This window comes from Miniopterus natalensis, chromosome 10 (genome assembly GCF_054644295.1).
Source record: "Miniopterus natalensis isolate mMinNat1 chromosome 10, mMinNat1.hap1, whole genome shotgun sequence".
In the NCBI taxonomy this organism is placed as follows: Eukaryota; Metazoa; Chordata; class Mammalia; order Chiroptera; family Miniopteridae; genus Miniopterus; species Miniopterus natalensis.
In genome coordinates, this window is record NC_142090.1 from 23315587 (window position 1) to 23334874 (window position 19288).

Sequence of the window (19288 nt, forward strand, 5' to 3'; positions counted from 1 at the left end):
AAACTCCACTAATTGCCAGCTGATTCTTGTATTATTTCAACAATGCCCCTTAGCATATATTCCTCCACAACGAATCTAATCAAAATGAGGTTAGTATTTGTTCAGATCCCAAAATGACTCCTCCTAGCTGTCTTAATACCAGTTTCTCTTCTGACTCACCTTCAATAGTCTCAGTTGTATCTTCATTAGATCTGTGAATCTCTTCCCAACTTGCCTTGCATCAAAATTTCTCTTTGGGAGAAAATTGTATGAAAGCCAAGACCTCTGGGGCATAGTTTAAGAAAAGACTATAAAACAAAAAAGATAGCCATGTTGTCTGCATGAGAAGTTACCAGGAATTTGGGATTGGAGTGTAAGCCATGAGTGAGGAGAACAGAGAAGGGGGCAGTCAACATGGAAACTTCAGGGAAAGACAACCAGGAAAACATAAGTAGTACTAGAGTAGCCAGAGGATTTCTGATATTTGTTTTTGAACTATATGTTTTGCTGCTACCAAAATCCCTTCACATGCTCTGAAACTTCAGTCAAAGGCAGCTATCATTGTTGGCTTGATACTTTGAGAGGGAAGGGATATTTTCCTGGAGATGGTCACCTTTCAGAGAAAAAAATAGCATTCATGAGATGACAAGATTGTCCTTAAATTGATTCAGAACTCTAGAAGAATTGTTTCCCCTCCTTCCCCGTCCTAAGAATGCCCAGAGTGATTACAAGGGGGAAACATGTTTACCCGCTGCTTTGCTTTCGGAAGAGAGGCTCAACCTTTTTTTTTTTTAAACTTCAAAAGACAGTGTGAGTCCAGCTAAATTTGGGCCACTCACATATTATATAATACTCATCACCAGTGTAGGAGGTAGGTATGAAGATAAGGAACCTGAGGCTTACAGAGGGGAGGAGAGGAGGCCAGTTGTCCATTATCGCATCACTAGCAAGTGAAGACAGCGTTCAGATCTAGGTCTGACCTCAACATTTCTGCTGTTGTTCGTTGTTATTCTTCTGCTCGTGTGAAAACCTGTCAGTGGCTGCCATTGTCTCTGAACAAAGTGAAAACTCCTCAGCCCAGCATTTGAGATCTCCCTTAATCTGGAAACTACAAACTTTTCTAATCTTAACATTATGATTCTTAAAACTAGAGACTAGAGGAATTTCTCTGGGACTGTGGTTCTTGTTCTAGAATCTCGCTTTTCTAGGAGCCTGCCTTCATCTCCCTGGACCAGCCTCGCCAACTAAGCCCTGGACAGAGTGATTAAATCACCTTGACGTGGAGTCGGTATTTTCTTGCTTTCATGTTGTTTTTTTGTTTGGTGCCACGCCCTATGACACTTAGTTCTGTCTATCTGCCAAGGCACCTACCTGCCTGTCACCCTTTGCTGGGCCTCTCTGATGCAGCCATCTATCTTCCTGCTGAGATTTCCACCTCACACTTGCTAACACATTCCCCTCATACCTGGTTCTGCCTGCATTTACATAGCCTTTTGATGGGTCTTCACTCACACCCTAACTGATTTGGGCTAGTTTTTAGGTTCTGGCCATTCCTGTCTGCTCCCATAACTGAATAAGACATGTTTGTGAAACTTTAGATGTAGAGCAAACATGATGAGTTCACTGGATAGTTGGCACAACTTGCCTGAATAGAGTGAAGGTTGTGGAGGGAAGGGAAGAAGGGAAATGATTTATAATACCCTTAGTAAAGTGCAAGTTGGGGACATTAAAAAAAATTCAAGAAAGAGAGTAAACTTAAGTAACATAAATTCTTGGTTGCTACATTTTCAGTCTTTATGTCTGATGCAAAAAATGGCTGCTGGGATCTAGTTAATTAAGTTAACATATGGTCAGCCTTGCTGCCCAACTGACTGTTGCCACGTTTTAGGCCACCTTCCCTGAAGTGAAAACCAAATCATCTCCACATCGACAGACTTGGAAAGATTCCTCTCTATGACCCAGTGTTAAGGTGACAGCGACTCATAAAACACCCTAAATATAAAACTCCCACCAGAAAACACATAATTTAATTCCTACTAGTCATTTTGGAAAATATGCATAAGTTTTCTAAACCAACCATATTACATCCCAAGTCTTTTTTCTGGTCATTTACAGTGAGTAATTTTACTGATAAAACTAAGAAATGTATTAAAATAACAGAAATGCTTCTAAGTTATTAAAACTAATTCTCTGAGTTACATGTGGGTGTCTTCTGTCTCTGACATGACATCTCTTCCTGTATCTCTGTGAACAGTAATCATTAATATTTCTAAGAAAGAATACTGACAATACAAAAATAGTTAAACATAGTGGCAATTGTTAGTTCTTTGCAAGAACAAAAAAAGCAGCAGCATCACTGAAAGAAAGCAGGAACACTAACTTTATTTTCTTATTAATCAGTCAACCATTAATGCATTCATACAAAATGAAAATTCACTACATCTCTAGTGTGTCTTACATGGTTAGGGCTAATACACACACACACACACAAATAGCATAGGAATAGAAAGTTTAAATTGCAGTGATAAAACTTTTTTAAAGGCTAAATTATAACCACAAAAATCACAATTGTTTTTGTACATAAAATGGTTGGTTTATATGTGGTAAATAAAGACACTTGTGAGCTTGGATTAGCTAATTGAAAATAAATTTTAAAATTGAATATTTTTCTGGTGTAAATAAATAAACATATTAGTATTGTACAGTTGGAATAACCTGGAAATTTTAAAACACAGCAAGTGAATTGAAGGGACAGCAGATGAAGACAAGTGACTAATATGCATGGCAACTGTTTATCTTTCCCCTAGCTGCTGTCCTGTGGGCATGACAAGAAGGTGATGTAGTAGTGTAATGGAATAATTCCTGAAGGATCATTCTAAGAAAACTAGGATTTGACAGCTATTTGTAAATGGACCTGTATTCCTTCCCTTTGTTTACAGTTTGTTTCAAAGAACTGCAAGTTAAGACTTTCAGAAGAGTATGTGTGGTAATGAAGATGTAAATTCTTTGAGAGTCAAAATTATTTTATAGCTTTTGGTATCTCTTAGCATAGTTCTGAGTTTGTAGTAACAATTCAATAAGTATTTACTGAATAAGACTGGATTATTTGTATCAATGTAAGCTGATGAAATGAGTCCAGATCTCTAAATTTTGTACAAAGGCTGGATTTGGATAAACTTTAACAAGAAAGTATTCTAGGGGGTTACTATGAGGTTGCTGCTTTGGGCAATCCTTTTTTTGTATGTGTTTGTTTTTGTTTAAAATATTACAGATGTCCCTTTTTCTCCCCAATGACCCATTCCACCTCTTCCCACCCCCTCCCCAGGCCCTTTCCACACCATTGTCCATGTCCTTGGGTTGTGCATATATGCCTATGAATTCTTTGGTTAATCTCTCCCCCTCCACCCACCTGCCCTCCTCCATCTCTCTGAGATTCGTCCTTTCATCAATAGTATGGATGTGCAGCTAAATTTGAATTTCCAATAAATCATAAATAATTTTTAGTATATGTATGTCCAATGTAGTATTTGTCCCATGCAATATTTGGACATCCTTAAACCAAAAAAGTATTTGTTGTTTATCTGAGTTTCTAATGTTACCAGGAATCCTGTATTTTTTTTGCCAACCTTAAGCCTGTACTTGAGAGAAGTTTGACTAATTCAGTGATGAAAGGCTTTTTTCAAGTTCTATTGGGTGTACTCTGCCAGAAATAAAAGGTAAAAGTAGATTTACCAGTCATAATTTGAGTATATATATTTGAAATTCAGTCTCATATTCTCAAGAGCTAATAAAAAATGCCTAGAGTGTTTTTCTTCTTGAGGCTTGTCAATGACTCCCCACCCAGATTTGAAATATTGTTTTAATGCAGATTAACATAGCAAAGAGTCAGACACATCTTAAAATCTGTTTCGTTGCTCACTGCCTGTATGACCCTGGAGAAATCAACCGAATCTCAGTATCTTACTGTGTGGTTATGATGAATTAATAAGATACACTATGAGAAGCATCTAACATGTCAGACACATATTACTTGCTCAAAACATATTATGTCTTTTTTCTGCATTGATGAAGAAGTGTCTTAAGTGTACTGTAAAGGTATTATACTAAGAAACGATAGAAACTCAATCATTCTACCAAATACCCATGCTGCTCATTCCTCTGTATAACTTGAGAAGAATGAGAGGAATAACATATAGACAAATGAGTTGACTTGTGGAGTGAGGAACTTATGTTACCTCAGTGCATAACTGAGTTTTATTTCTGGCTGAGACTGACACATATGAGATTGTTCATAAATAGCAGCTGTTCCCATCTAAACTGAAAATAATAGTTTTGCCTTTTCTTGGAGGATAGGAACCCATCTTATCATTATTATCTTCAGCATGTGGCACACTAGGTGTCGCACACTCAAAAGGTATTTAAGGAAGCATACATAATTATAGAATTGGGTTTCTTGCCTCATGGGCAATGAATAGACCACACAATCTTCCTAATGTGTTATTCTACATTCAAATTGGAATTTTTGGAATTTTTCTCTTTTCTATTTTTTTTTTGTTTGTTTGTTTGTTTTGTTTTGTGTATGCACAGAAAAAAAAAAGTTATTCTCACAAAGAAAACTATAGAGCCTATCCAATGACAACTGTGATGTCAAGTATTACTGTGCTTCTGTAATTCTGGAGAAGACGAGAATTGGAGAGGGAGGGAATAGTGGCTGCCCTCAGGGAGTTGAAGGGTTGCAGATGGGAGAAACATTGCTCAAGCTGTGGACTCCAAAATGCAGAACTAGAGATGAGGGGCAGAAGTTAAACAGAGGCGTGGTCAGCTTGAAACAATCAAGACTGCCCAGTCCTACAATGTCTCAAATGTGGTGAGATCTCCTCTACTGAAATTTGATTCATATATTCTGATAATGGTTTATTAGGAATATTATAGCAGTAACTAGAGTTCTGTTTTCTTCTTAGCTTATAAATGAGAATATTAATTTTAATTTATCAACTCACAAGTGAGGGGTCTGATCCAGCTAAACCTGAAAAGACCCCTTTGCTAGTTTTCTGGCATCTGTAACGCATTAGTTGCAGTGATTTTCAACCTTTGCTGCAGATTAGAATTAACTTGGGAACTTTGAAAAATCTGGATGTCTAGACCACATCTGCAAAGACTCTGGTTTAACTGGTGTGGGGTATGGCTTAAGTGTTAGAATTTTTTCTAAACTTCCAAATGATTCTAATATACAGCAATTTTGAGAATCATGGAACTCACGTACTGTTAGAGAGTATGATTCTGAATTTTAGTTTGGAATCTGATTTAACTAGAGATATATAATGTTGAGCAACTCCTTTAACTTTCTATGATTCCATATTTACTTATTTAGTAAAAAGGGGGGGACATCCATACTTCCAAAGCACCTTCCTCTAAAATTGTATTATTCTAGGGCCCTTAAAATGTATGAATTATGGAAAGGCACTTGACTGCATTCCAGAAATAGAAAAAGGACCTCTCTTTAGTGACATGGAAGTTTTTTGTGCTCTTTTTGTCAGTTTTGATGGTAGTCATAGACTGCTGATGAGGGGACATTTCTATCTCTCAGAGGAATGTGTGGTGCCAACAGCATTCAGATGGTGGGTTATCTCAGCAGTTCTCTAATTTGAGCATAAACTGATACTGGGTAAAAGTAGGTTTCTTTGCTCTTCTCCATGTTTCTAGAAGATACTTTGCTGTCATAGTTAGAGTCATCTGATGGATGACCGGATACTTTTCTTGGTGTTTTGTGTGGATGGCTGTCTTTGAGCTCTTTTGGGCTTGCTGGCTTACATTCAGCTTAGTGATTTGCTTTCCAAAAATTGTCCTAACTCTAACCCAGAACATTGGTTCTCTTGTAGTCTTAATTTTACTTCTACCCAAGTGAGTGTCTGCCTCACTGTCATTTTGTTCATGAAGAAACTGACCGTAGACAGGCAATGACAAACACAGGATTCTATTTTTTCCCCCTTACAGCAATGTAAGGAGGACTCCCATTATTAGGTTTTCTCAAATATGTTGCTTGCAAAACAAAAAGACAACCTACTGAATGGGAGAATATATTTGCTAGTGATATATCCGATAAGGGGTTAATTTCCAGAATTTATAAGGAAGTCATACAACTCAACACCAAAAAGCAAACAATCCAATTTAAAAATGGCCAGATGACCAGGATAGATGCTTCTCCAAAGAGGACATATAGATGGCTGATAGACACACAAAAAGGCGCTCAACATCACTAATCACCAGAGAAATGCAAATTAAAACTTCAAAGATATATCACCTCACACCTGTCACAATGGCTATCATCAATAAATCAACAAACAAGTGTTGGTGAAGATGTAAAGAGAAGAGAATCCTTGTGTACTATTGGTAGAAATGCAAATTGGTGAAGTCACTATGGAAGCAGTATGCCATGTTCTCAAAACATTAAAAATGAAACTGCCTTATGACCCAGCAATTCTACTTCTGAGTATATATCCAAAGAAAACTGAAACACTAATTTGAAAAAATATATACACCCCTATGTTCATTGCAGTGTTGTTTACAATAGCCAAGATGTAGAAACAACCCAAATGCCATCAACAGACAAGTGGCTAAAAAAGTGGTAGTACATCTGTACAAAGGAATATTACTCAGCCATAAAAAAGAACAAAAATCTTACCATTTGCAATAGCATGGATGGCCCTAGAGGGTATTGTGCTAAGTGTAATAAGTCAGTCAGAGTAAAACAAATACATATAATATTGTAATAACTATGTATGTTGCCAAGTGGGTCCTAGAAATATGGGGGGGCACTTTGTGAAGTGTGATTGTCTGACCACTGTGCTGTACACCTGAAACTAGTACAAAGCAATAGTGCATGTAAACTATAATAAAATAAAATACGATAAAATAAGCAGTATAACTCCTATTTTCTGGAGCATTTTCTTAATTCGTTGAGACTTTGCTTCCTGGTAATTGTTGTCAGTTTGGCTCAAATTGGCTCAAATAAACTCATAATAATTCTCTCTAAAAAAATGTTGCTTTTATTTTAGGGAATTCAGACTTGTTAGTGTAGATTTATTTGCCACACAATGTGCACACAAATAATTATAGGAGTGTGGACTCTCTTGAGGCATAAAACATCAAAATTTTATATGGAGATCTGATGGAGTGATTTTTAAGTGTGAAACTTCTCACTTCCAAAAAAAAACTTTTTGAAAAAGATAGACTCTTATTAGTATTTTAATACTTCCTGAATGTCTAGCTTAAAAAGAAATTCAAAGTCTCATTACTATGTACAGAATTCAAGGTAAATCACCCACTTAAAACTCAATCTTATTAGGAGAAAATTTTGGATTACCTGTGAAAGAGTTAAAAATATTTTCTTCCTATGATAGATGTCAGACCTGGACACGTTTAGTCTGGTGTTTCCTTCCGTAAATGCTATTAGTGCATTATGGAAGTAGGGAAGAACTGTGTGTGGTGTGTGTGTGTTTAATCAGGGAGGGCAACAAAGCACTAAAAAGGATCACAGGGCACCAAGTTAGTGACAAATCACAGGAGGTGGTTCTCGAAAGGCTGTGAAAACTGGTTTCTCATTGCAGGAATTGGGTTGGTCCACTCCTTCACCCCCCCTTCTCAAACACAAATATTTTCATATAATAAAAGCCTGTTTCCCTATGGTTATAACCGAGCCTCCCCTCCTCCGGCACCACCATTTTAAAGGGGTTCTCCGCGTGGACTTCCCCAGAGTCCCCAGGCTTTCTCTCCCCCTGGACGGCGCCCTGCAGAGGTGAGGCGTCCCCGCAGGGGCTCGCTCCGGGTGACTGGACAAGAAACACCCACTAGGCTCCGACCCCGCGGCCAGCGGCCCGAGCATGCGCCGAGGGTTCGTGCCGCTAGCCCTGGCCGCCGCCGCAGCCTCGTCCGGACTTGGCGAGAACTTGGGAGGGACAGCGGTGCTGGGAGGTGGCTTAGCAGAGACTTTCCAGCAACTGCTGCCCAGGACTCTTTTTTTTTTTTTTTTTTCCTTTTTCCCAGGAGGCAGCGACGGCGGCGGCGGGGGGAGAGGAAGCGAAGGAAGCGTCTCCAGCTTGAGCCAATGCAGCCCTTCGGCTCTGCGGGAGGAGCGTCCTTGCCCTGATGAGCCCCCTCAGTGCGTCCCCGACAGTTCTCGGGCGGGAGTGTGGAGCGGGGCCAAACGCAGACGGTGAGTGGCCGCACGTCTCCCGTCTTTCCTGCCCGCTGTCCCGCCAGCCCGCCGGCAGCTGCCCCGGGCGCTGTGTGCTAAACTACTTAGAGGCTGCCTCTGCGCGCCCCGCCGCCTGCGCTTCCCCTGGCGCCCTGCCGGGGGCGCGCGGACGCGGTGGCGGGCGGGTCACCGCGCGGCTTTGTGCTCCTTCGGCGGCTGGGAGCGCGGGGTCGCGGCGGCGGCCGGGCCGGGGGAGGGGACGTGAGTGACTAAACCGGTGCCTGCACAGCTGCGCGGGCCCTAATTCCCCTGCGCCCCTCCCCGCCCCGCCCCCGCCCCCGGCTAATCCATCATTCGGGGGCCGAAACTTCATTTCTCACGTTCTCCCAAAGAAACTCTAGTCGCCGGGCGGAATCCCACCTCCGCGCTGCGCCCCCTTCGGTGCCGCGCGTTCCCGCTCGAGCTGCGGGATGGGGTCGGGGCTGCCGAGTTGGGGGGCCCAGGAACTGTCCTAATGAGAGGGACACTCGGACTCGCCGGCGACGCCTGGGATGTCCCAGGGGCTAGTTTGGTTTAGAGCGGAGCTGTCCCCAAGGAGGGGCGTGGATTGAGGGAGGTTTTAAAGAGCGTCTCGTCAGAATGCAGAAGACGCCGCCGCGTGTCCCCCGAGAACGGGAGGTTACTGTGCGCCTTCATTCATCTGGGGAGACAGCTCTCTTCTCAGCAGGTGTTATCTGAAGTCGGTTTAGAACTTTGGGGGGGGGGGGGGAGGGTGGGATATTATAACTATAACAAATGATTTTCAGTGAAGCGGTGTCTCAAATGAACCAAACTCCGGACCCAGCTGAGGGCTGGCGAAGGAGGGGTGGGCAGGGGGTGTGGAGCGCGGTGCAAGTCCCCTGTTCTCCCCCGCCCCTGCAGATCGCCGCCGTCTTGCCCTTGGTGGTAGGATGTGGTGAAAGAATGGAGCTTCTCCCTTCCGGGGGTCACAATGGCCAGAGAAGATTCCGTCAAGTGCCTGCGCTGCCTGCTCTACGCCCTCAATCTGCTCTTTTGGGTAAGTCAGTCAGTTCCACCGCACCGACAGGTGGGGACGGCTGGACAGGGTTCCTTCCTCCTGCCACCACGTAATGCGCCAAAGGGCATGGCTAAGCGTTAATTAATTACATGGGATCACACCCTTTGTTTTTCAGAGAAGTAAATTTTGACCTTAAAATGGCTTTGATCTAGCTCAAGTTCCATCTCAAAAAAGAAATCCACCCCTGGATACTAAGTGGCAGTAAAATTAGACTTGAAGTTAATCTGGGGATATAAATAAATGCACGTGCCTGTGCTTGTAGATAAGAAAATTATGACCTACTACTTAGGGAACTGCTTGTTTTCAGGAATTTCAGATAACTGTGCAAGACATAAATTGCTTCCCTACGTCATCCTAGCCTCAAAAACCTGGTTGTGGCAAGCCAATCTCACTTTGTTCAAAAGACTTGGTGTATTTTTCTAGAAGATTCCAATCAGTCTGAAAAGGTACTTTTCATGTAACTGTTCCTAAGTTGGCAGTTTTAAGGAATTTTGTCTATGCTTTTGGAAAATCCCATAACCATTTAAGGAAATAAGATACATTAAATTTAACAAGCTCATGGAAATCTTTATACCCCATGAGCTAGTGACTTTTTATGCTTTGCACCCAGGCATAAATTTTATTTAGTGTTATTAATATTCACACTATTATTTATAAAACTCTTGAGGAGAATATAAAAATTAAAACTTTGACTCTTGCTTTAGGAAATTGTCATGCTTAAGCAGGTAATTTTTTTGACAATTTTGTATTCTGTTAATAACATTAAAATTTTTCTGTTAGAAATTGTACTGTGTAATTTATTTATTTGGCTGACTGGCTGTCATTGACTATTACATGTGGTCTCTAGAGGATGACATTTTGGTTGAACTGTTCTATATGGATGGCTCCATTTTAAAATGAGAAATTAAGCCTTACTTCAGTGAGTAACCTGAATGATAGCTAAACTGGCCGCTTTTTCCCCCTCAACATGGAAATTAAAGCATTGAGTAGTTAAATTCACCACTTGAAAATGTAAAATTACTAATTGATCTTATTGCAGTTTTTAATTCTAAAAATGTATAGTTTTAAGTGGTTCATTAAATTACCTGCTTAGCTATAAGGTATTAAGATTTTGAACATTTTTTCTTTAAAAAGTTAATAATTATAACTCCTATTTGCTAGATTTTTGCTTTATGCTTTTAAATAATAGAATCATCACACTTTTATATCTAAAAAGATATTTGAAGATGACCTGATTGAACTTTCTTACTTTGTGCATGAGAAAATGTAAGTGTAGGTTATTAACTGGCCAAAGGTTCAAATAGCCCAAAGATGACAATGCCAGGAGAAGACCTCAGCTTTCTTTCCTCTAGACGGTGCCTTTACATGGAGTGTTATGGGTTCTGAACCTTGGAATTACTATGATCTTTTTGTTGAACAAAGAATAATGCTTTGGAAATTTTCTTAATAATTTGTATTACATCAGGGGGAGGGGCAAATCATTTAACAAAACTATTGCTCTTTTGAGTAATGAAGTTTGCTTGAAAATACCTATTCCTTAAATTCCTCCAGAACTCTTTGTGTCCTCAAAGAGTGTGAAATATTATTTTTTTGTTTTTATTCTGTACTTCAGCATTCTCACTTTGTGTGTGTTTTGACTATTGAGATTGCTTCCTCCTTTCTCCAGCTCTCCTCTTCTCCCCCCAAATAACCTTCCCTCCAGCGAAATAATCCATATGAACTGCCTAGTGTGGGTCCTTCTCTGTTTTTATTTCATACAAAGATATATTTACTCGTACCAATGTTCATGAACATTCAGATGTACATTCACAATATTTTTTATTAATTTTTTTTTTTAATTTGGGTTAGAATTGCAGAAGTAGAATTGCTGTCAGAGGATATGTTACAACAGCAGCAAAAGAGTTAACTTTTAAATAAGTTCATATGTTTGCTAGGCACATTTATTTGCTAGGCCTCAGTTTCCTAGACTGTAAAATAGGAGTGATATTTTCTGTTTTTTAGAGTTGTTGTGAGGATCAGAGTTACTATATGTAAAGTGCTTGAACAGTGGCACTTAAGTACATCTATGTAGCAGTAGTAGTAGTGCTTGGAGTTGTTACTGCTAATACTACTACTACAGTAGTGATCTCCTATAAGTAGATTACCAGGAGGTGGATTGTTGAGTCAAAGGAACCCTTGCAGTAGTAATGGTGGCAATTGTTATTATTGTGATTAATTTAACACTGCTACTAGTGTTATCACTATTACATTCCTTAGAGGCAGCAATCCTGTCCTGGGAATCTAGCCCCTAGAAAGGAGAGCACCACTACATTCCATTATATGTACACAAATATTTGTTGCCATCTTTATGGTATTATGGCACTTTTTAATTTTTACCAGTCTGAAAGGTTTAAAGCAGTGATTTTCAACCTTTTTCATCTCATGGCACACAAACTAATTACTAAAATCCCGTGGCACACCAAAAAATATAATTTTTGCCAATCTGACCAAAAAATCGGTATAATTTTGATTCATTCACACGGGATGGCATTGTTGTTTTGGCTGTTGTCATTTTTAAAAATTGACAATATAAGGGAAAAGAGATCAGTGCCCTTGACTAAATAGTAAGGTATTTCATGTTTTAAGCATTCTTGCAGCACACCGGTTGAAAATCACTGGTTTAAAGTGTTATCTCATTGTTGCTTGATTTTTTATTTCCTCTACTACCAGTGAGCATAGCATTATTTATATATCACTTTATTCATAATTTATATTACTTAAATATTTTATATTTAGATTTAGGTTTGTGCTATTGTTTGTTGATTTCATTTGTGTAATCTGTTGCTGCATAAAAAAACAAAATTTTTTGTGTTTTTAATATAATTTTTCTGTAGAATTTAATGCATTCTCTTATGTTCTGTTCTTTTGAAGCACCTGCCTTTCTTGTAATTTCTTTTTCCATATTGACTTTAAGATTGTGGTATACAATTAAAAATAACTGTGGGAGTTTTATTGGAATTGTATGAAATGTATATGCTAGCTTTGGGGAAACTGGCATTATTCTTTCAATGTTAAAGCAGTGTTTGCTGATCCTTGGTTTCCTACTGCTACTGAAGTAGAAGCGGTTTTCTGCCTTGTGCTGGACACATGCCTGGCCATCCTTACACTACACTCTCATCTAATTCTCATAACACCCATGGAAACTAGTTTTTGCTTGTTTGTTTGTTTTTGCAAAGGGAAGTTACTCAGAGTTCAGTAACTTGCTAGTCAATAACAGAACAGGGATACAAAGTCCATTTTTTTCTCCAAGTGCCAGCAGAGATGTACTTCTAGAAACAGTGGGGAATTTATTTGCAGCAAAGAAGTAAACATCCTCAGTAGGAAGGGATTAGTTATCTGCTGCTCACTCCATGGCCTCTAGAACAGTGCTTCTCAAACCTCCATGTGCGGAGGAGTCACCTGGGTTTCGTGCATGTTAAAATGCAGGTTCTGATTGAGTATGTGTGGGGTTGGGCCTGAGAGTCAGCACTTCTAAAAAGTTCCTTTGTGATTCTGATGCTACAGGCCTGAGTACCACATCTTGAGGAGCAAGGCTTTTGTCCTTGCTTTTTGTTGTCATTGGAATTAGAAGCAGAACAAACCAGTGTGACATATGAATCCCACTTCTTAAACCAGCCTTGACATCCTGCGAATGGACTGGGCAATTGTTCTTGCTCTAGTTTTGTAAGATTGAGAAACCTGTCTTCATTACCTGTGAGATCAAGAGCTGTAGTTTTTTGCTCTTCACTCGGCATTTTAAATAGACTTTTTCCAGCCTATGTCTGCTATACTGGTACCCTCTCGCCTTCTCTGCCCCACAACCCCACAAGGGTTTTAGAGAAAAGAAAAGTAAGTCTTAATTGGGAAAACACTGAGACCTGCATACAATTTTGTTTTGCTGTTCTAGGAGTTGAAAATCACACATAGTGATTTTTTTATTTTTTTTTTAGTAAAAAAGTATATCATAAGTATTTAATTTTTGGAGGTGTGAGGCATAGACATGTTTAAGAGGAGACAATCCCCAGCACATTTCAGACTGCAGATGTACTGCATTCACATTGCTATGTATCCAGACACTTTGATTTGCCATCTGTGGAGTGACTCTTCCTCCTTAGGAGCATGATGCCCCTACAGGTGTACTGGGTTTGACAGACAGACACTGGACCTTGTAGGTTTGTCATGTGTGTGGTGTGTTTGTAATTGGAAAGGGTACGTGGGACACAGTGCACGTGATTAAACTACCCCTACAACTCTTTTGAGACCATGATTCCCATTCTGGCCATGATGGAGCAAGGAACTGGATTATCTTTAAATTTATCCCACTTTTACTATTAAGATGGCATATTATTTAAATAAATGAAAGCTTTCCTCCATTTTTTTAAAGGAATGCTTCTTTAAAAAAAAAAAAAAATGTTTTTATTGATCCTAGAGAGAGGGAGAGGGAGAGAAATATAGAAACATTAATGAGAAATATCAACATCAATGGGCTGCCTCCTGCACACTGCCCCCTTCTCCCCCCCGCTGCTGGGGATCAAGCCCAAAACCCCGGCATGTGCCCCAACTGGGGACCTCCTGGTGCATGGATAGACACTCAACTACTGAGCCACACTAGCCAGGCCTTTCCTCCATTTTAAAGACAAATTCTGTGGATTTATGATATGAATGTCAATGATATTTTCTGCTATTACAAATATGGACAAATATGGTTCTCTTTGGAAATTCTTGAAATTGGTGAAAACTTAATGTTCATCAAATATGTTTATTGTTTTCTAAAAGTATAATATCACATTTATAGTTTTCACCTCCCATTTCTCATTAGTAGATAAGAGCCATTGTTTTTCACTTACCATTACTAAAGATAATAGCAATAGAGAGGAACTACCTTGATGAAATACAAAAAGAAACATATAAAAGAAAGCCTAGAAAGTGAATAGGAGATGTAGTTTATGCTTTTGGAATATATGAAAGGTAGAAAAAACAAAGAGAAGCAATGATCTGTTTTTTTCCCTCTGGCCATCTGTAGTGAGCCTCAGGTGTTTGACCCATTCATACCCTAAAGGGATTCTTGGTGAGTGGACATTTGCATTCCTACAGCATTTATATATAGTAGCATTCAAATACTACCTTCTAAATTAATGCCCCTATCTTGACATTATGACAGGCTTCCAGTTTTCTTCAACTCTTCCTAAGGAATAGTGGAGAGCCCTCTAACAAATATTAGTGCTTTTTAAAAATAAACTTTAGTCTCAGGGGAAAAGCTGATACTTTTTTTTTTTTTTTTTTTATAGTGTGGCTCAGCAGGGCAATTATGGGCAAACTGCATGCTTCTTAAGGAATGTCTTTTGAGGAGAAGGGCAGGGAGGATTCTTTGGAGCATGGAGCACAGCCCCGCTGCAGACTGGGGCAGTAGCCCCTCACTCATTTGTCCCTTCCGAGAATAATCCCAATCTGGGTTGCATTGCAGAATGAAGCATTTTACCCTTCTTTTACCTACCATCTCTATAGGGTGATCAAATAACTTCTTATGGAAACCAGGACAATTTTGAGAGTAAAAGGAAGGGGGTGTTCCTACTAATAATTATGCCAGGACAGCAGAGGCTTAAAGCCTGAACAGAGCAGGATGTATGGTCTCCCTATCTACAGAGCAGCATGATGACCTGTAAAAACTGTTAGTCAAAGCAACTCCAGGGTACTATTGATTTATTCAGCTCCAATTAATAGATGTTGATGCTTAAATGATATGCACAAGTAACCCCTGGAACTCATTTCATCTATCATTTACAGCGCGGTTCCCCCCCACAGCATTCTTGAATAGCGCTACCTCTTTGCTCTCTGTCTGCTGCTCATCCCCTGGTAGAAGGGAAAATGTTTGGTACCAACTGACCAAAAGGCAGAGGGAGGCAGACATGAAATAGACACATTACTGGGAAGTACTGGCATCAGGCTGGCAGCCTCCAAATAATCAAGAATTGATTTATCTTTATATTTCGATAAATAACTTGAATTATTTTTTTGAGAAAAAAGGGAATTTAAAAAGCATCTAGTCCATTTTCTCCATTTTTAAGATGAGCAAACAGAGATTCAGAGCAATTGTATTGCTTCTCCAAGTTCTCTGCAGAGTCAGAACTGTAACTAAGTTCCCTGTCTCTCTTTTGTATTCTGCTCCTTCCTAATGATCTCACATAAAAGGAAAAGTTCAAGTAGGTGGTTTTAGACATCTGTCAGCCTGGAACAGAAATGATTGGTGTCACTGTCACCTTATATGAGACTATATCTTATTTTATGGCAGTGACAGTGAAAGGATTTAAAAATCTGTTTTTTCACTGTGACTTTACTATTTGGTAGAAACTGTAACTATACATTTCAGAATAAATTTAGGGAATGTGGGTACACATAAAATTCTGATTTAGAAAACAACTTGATTCAGTGCTTGTTTTTACATAATTAGATTAAAGCAGAACCAAACTGTCTCTCCTACACAAAAAATTTCAAATATTTATTGAGAACTAGCGTTTTCTAAATGTTTTGCAAGACAGAATGTGGCAAATGTTCTGCTAAGTAGTATATTAAATATATCTCTTTAAGGTAATATTTGTGTTATTTACTAAATATTTCCTTGAATTACAAATAATATTTTGCAATGTGGGAGAAAATGCAAGGAGCTGTAAGCCTAGTTACATATGGTAACTACAGTGTTCCTAGTAATTTAATCATCATGAAAGAGTTGAAAAATTATTTTATTTTAATCTGGAAAATTAGTAGAAAATACTATGATTAGTAAAGAGTCTTGAGTTACTCCCATAATTTGTTTTTCTAGATTTAACACATCAGGATTAGTTGTGAAGGTGACCTCATCTCATTCTAGCTTAGTTTCTTGCTATAGATCGCACTATGTCTGTTGTTACTGTTATTATTTTCTCAACCCTAGTGAATAAAATCACTCTTTGAGAATGAAACAGTTCTTAGACATTTAATGTGGATGGAAATAATGTCATAATACAAAGCAATTTATTCTCAGATTTGCTTGTTTACTATAAAATAAGGCTTTGGGTTAATATAATTTATTTTGAGTAATGTTCTGTGCACAGCTACCCTGCTTGGGTAACTGCTGTGAAAAATACAGGAGTGCCAAGTAGGACACAAGGTTTGTAGTTCAAAGGACTTTTGAGAACACTTAAGCCACACTCACAGATTGCACCTCAAATTGAGAACACTTAAGCCAGCTTCTGACCTGATATGTAAATCTTTGATCTTGTAATTCAGCAAGCGTCTCTCTACTGGAAAACTTCCAGCGATAGAAAGCTTCATTATTCTTAAAGCATCTCCTAATTTTGCTAAAGTTCTCTAATAGCTTATTTAGCAAGTTGAAATCATCTCCCTTTACTTTTTTTCTCATTTGTTCATCTGATATGTATTAGGCTTCACGATGGGGCCTGGTACTCTGCTGTTTGATGGGGCTGTAAGTAGTGGTTTTGTCCTCTGGAGGAGTGAGACAGGTGGGTAAAAATAGGAAACAGTAGAAACTGCTCTGTGAAGTCTGTACAAGAGCCCTGACTGGGGAAGGAGGGCACTGGGAGAACATCTTCGCACTCTAGCTGATATTTGAGCTGGTTCTTTCAGGATAAGGTTGTTCTACCCACGGGTTTGGAAAGGCTGAGGCAGGATAGCATTGCAGGCAGAAGAAACTGGGCAAAGACATGGAGGCTTTGGAGAGGCACATAGTGAATATTGGACATGTGCAAACAGGTTTTTTTGTCATCTGCATTAAGAATGTGTGTGGGAAGGAGCTGGCAGGAAACAGGTTGAAGAGATAAGTCAAAGGGTGACTGAAGAGGGCCTGTGTGCCCTGCTGAAGAGTTTAAACTTTATTCTCAAGGAGAGAGTTGCAGGAAGAGGAAATGAGAGTTGGGGAGGAGCCACAAGGGGCAGCTATTCGGGCTTTATAAGCAGAAGAACTTGATCTTTGTTTTATAATGGAAAGGTGAATTTGAGGTGCAATCTGTGAGCTGGAGCGTTCTATTATAAGGTGATTGTAATTGCCTAGTAAGAGACTGAGGACCTGAATTAGCCAAGAGTGGCAGGAGAGAGGGGAGGGATTCATCAGACCTGTTGTGGGAACAGTCTGTAGGACTTTCAAGTAATTAGTTGTAGGACTGAGGAAGGAGAGGTTCAGGCTGTCTGCCAAGTTGCCAGTTTATGTGATTGAAGCGTTGATTATACCATTTACTGAGATAGGAAAATGGTGGGAGGGGCATATAGATTTCCAGAGGAGTAGAAATTAGTCCAGTTTTAGAGATGTCAAAATTGAGAATGGCCATGGAAATCCAGTAGGTAGCTATGTCACGACCGTGCTTCTGCCCTTACTCGTTTGGTAGATCTTCAAATATATGATGATTTTGTTTCTGAACTGATTTTACAGTTGACTTGTCTCTTAAGCTGACTGAGAAGGACTAAGAGAAAGCTCTGAGATCAAAAGTGACTTGAGATAGTAATATATAATATATTATATATATATATATATATATATATATATATATATATATATATATGAATCCTACTCTGTATTTCACCATATAAATCCTCTATGAGATTGGACTTTTTTTTATATAATTTTATATGTGAGGAAACTGAGGTTTAGGAAAGATTAAATGACAACCCAAAGTTATATAGCTGAAAAGGAGCAGAGCTGGAATTCAAACCGAGGTTTTTTGAGTCAGTGGCTTCTCATTGCCCTTATGGTCAAGTTCATATGCCTTAAAATGACCTCTGAGACTCTGTGATCTCATCCCTGCCTGGCTTTCTATTCTTACCACATGCCAATTTCCCTTCCTTCAACATATCGCGATGTCTTCCACCCTGGGACCTTTATTATTATTTTTGACTGGAATGTTCTTTTTAACCTTCCTCTCCCTAATGAGCTTGATAATTTTCCTTCATATCTCAGCTGTCTTAGAGAAGTCCCTTTGACCCCATGGAATAGGTCAGACATCCCAAAAGGAGTTCTTAGAGCAACTCCTATTATCCCTCCCTAGGACTTACTGCAGTTTGCAGTTATGCATTTATATCTCTGGTGGGCTGATTAATGTGTGTGTACTCTTCACTTGGTAAACTTCACCACAGCATCGAGTTTGTCTGTTACTGCCCATCTGTGTATCTCCATCACATTGCACAGTAGATGGCAAAGAGCAGAGCTGATCAACATATACTTTTCTGGATGGAAGAATGACTTCAAAACCCATGGTCTTAACCATTCTATCCAAATATTTTAGAATATGCCATTTATAATAAATACACTTTTTTGTTATAAATGGAGGAACTGTGTATAACAACCACTGATAATATATTATACAAAATGAAGAATGCGATACTTTTTTGACACCATAGAGCTGTAATATTGAAAACTGGCTAAACAGCTTGTAAAAAATTAGAAGGTGGGAAAACCCAGGTCATTTATTACTTTGAAGAGTAATAAAAAGAGGAGGAATTATTTATAACTGCAAGAGAATTTGAGGTAATTAAATAAAATAGCACATTAATAGACTTTCTTGTCGCCATGAAACTTAAAAGGTGTTTAAAGGCCCACGTATAGCCAAATTGAGAGAGAACATGTAGCCTCAGATTTAATTAGGTAGTCCATGGTCCCCTGCTAGCCCTGTGTGTTTCAACAGGTTCTATTATTATATAGCTTTGGTAAGACCAACACATCAGGAGGTGACTGGCATTGAAAAGATAGTTTATTATACTCACAGATCCCAAGAGAGTGCATGTCTCATCACAGCGGGCCAAGAGGGGAAGCACTGGGATCTATCACAAGGCAAAGAGGTGGCAAGACCAGGCAAATACTTTTAATGTGGCTTCTTTGAAAAGGAATAAGCAAGGCAGGGTAAGTAGGTTTTGGATTGGCTACTTTGAATAATTTCAGCAGCTTATGGAGTAAAGGGACTGTCTCTAGTTGTCTGTCACTGAATCTTGGAGTGATTAGGGCAGGTTTAGAGTGGCCCAGAATGAGATAGCTCAGT

The 19288-nt window shown here is 39.3% G+C and overlaps 1 protein-coding gene across 2 annotated transcripts in view; it reads left to right on the forward strand.

Moving 5' to 3' along the window:
* Positions 1 to 9121: 9121 nt before the first annotated feature.
* Positions 9122 to 19288, forward strand: part of TSPAN12 (tetraspanin 12) — a 57482-nt gene continuing 47315 nt past the window's right edge. For both annotated transcript variants that reach the window (XM_087821049.1, XM_087821050.1), the window contains exon 1: positions 9122 to 9230. In XM_087821049.1, the coding sequence (XP_087677175.1) occupies positions 9165 to 9230 (66 nt within the window). In that variant the 5' untranslated portion in view covers positions 9122 to 9164. The remainder of the gene's footprint in view (positions 9231 to 19288) is intronic.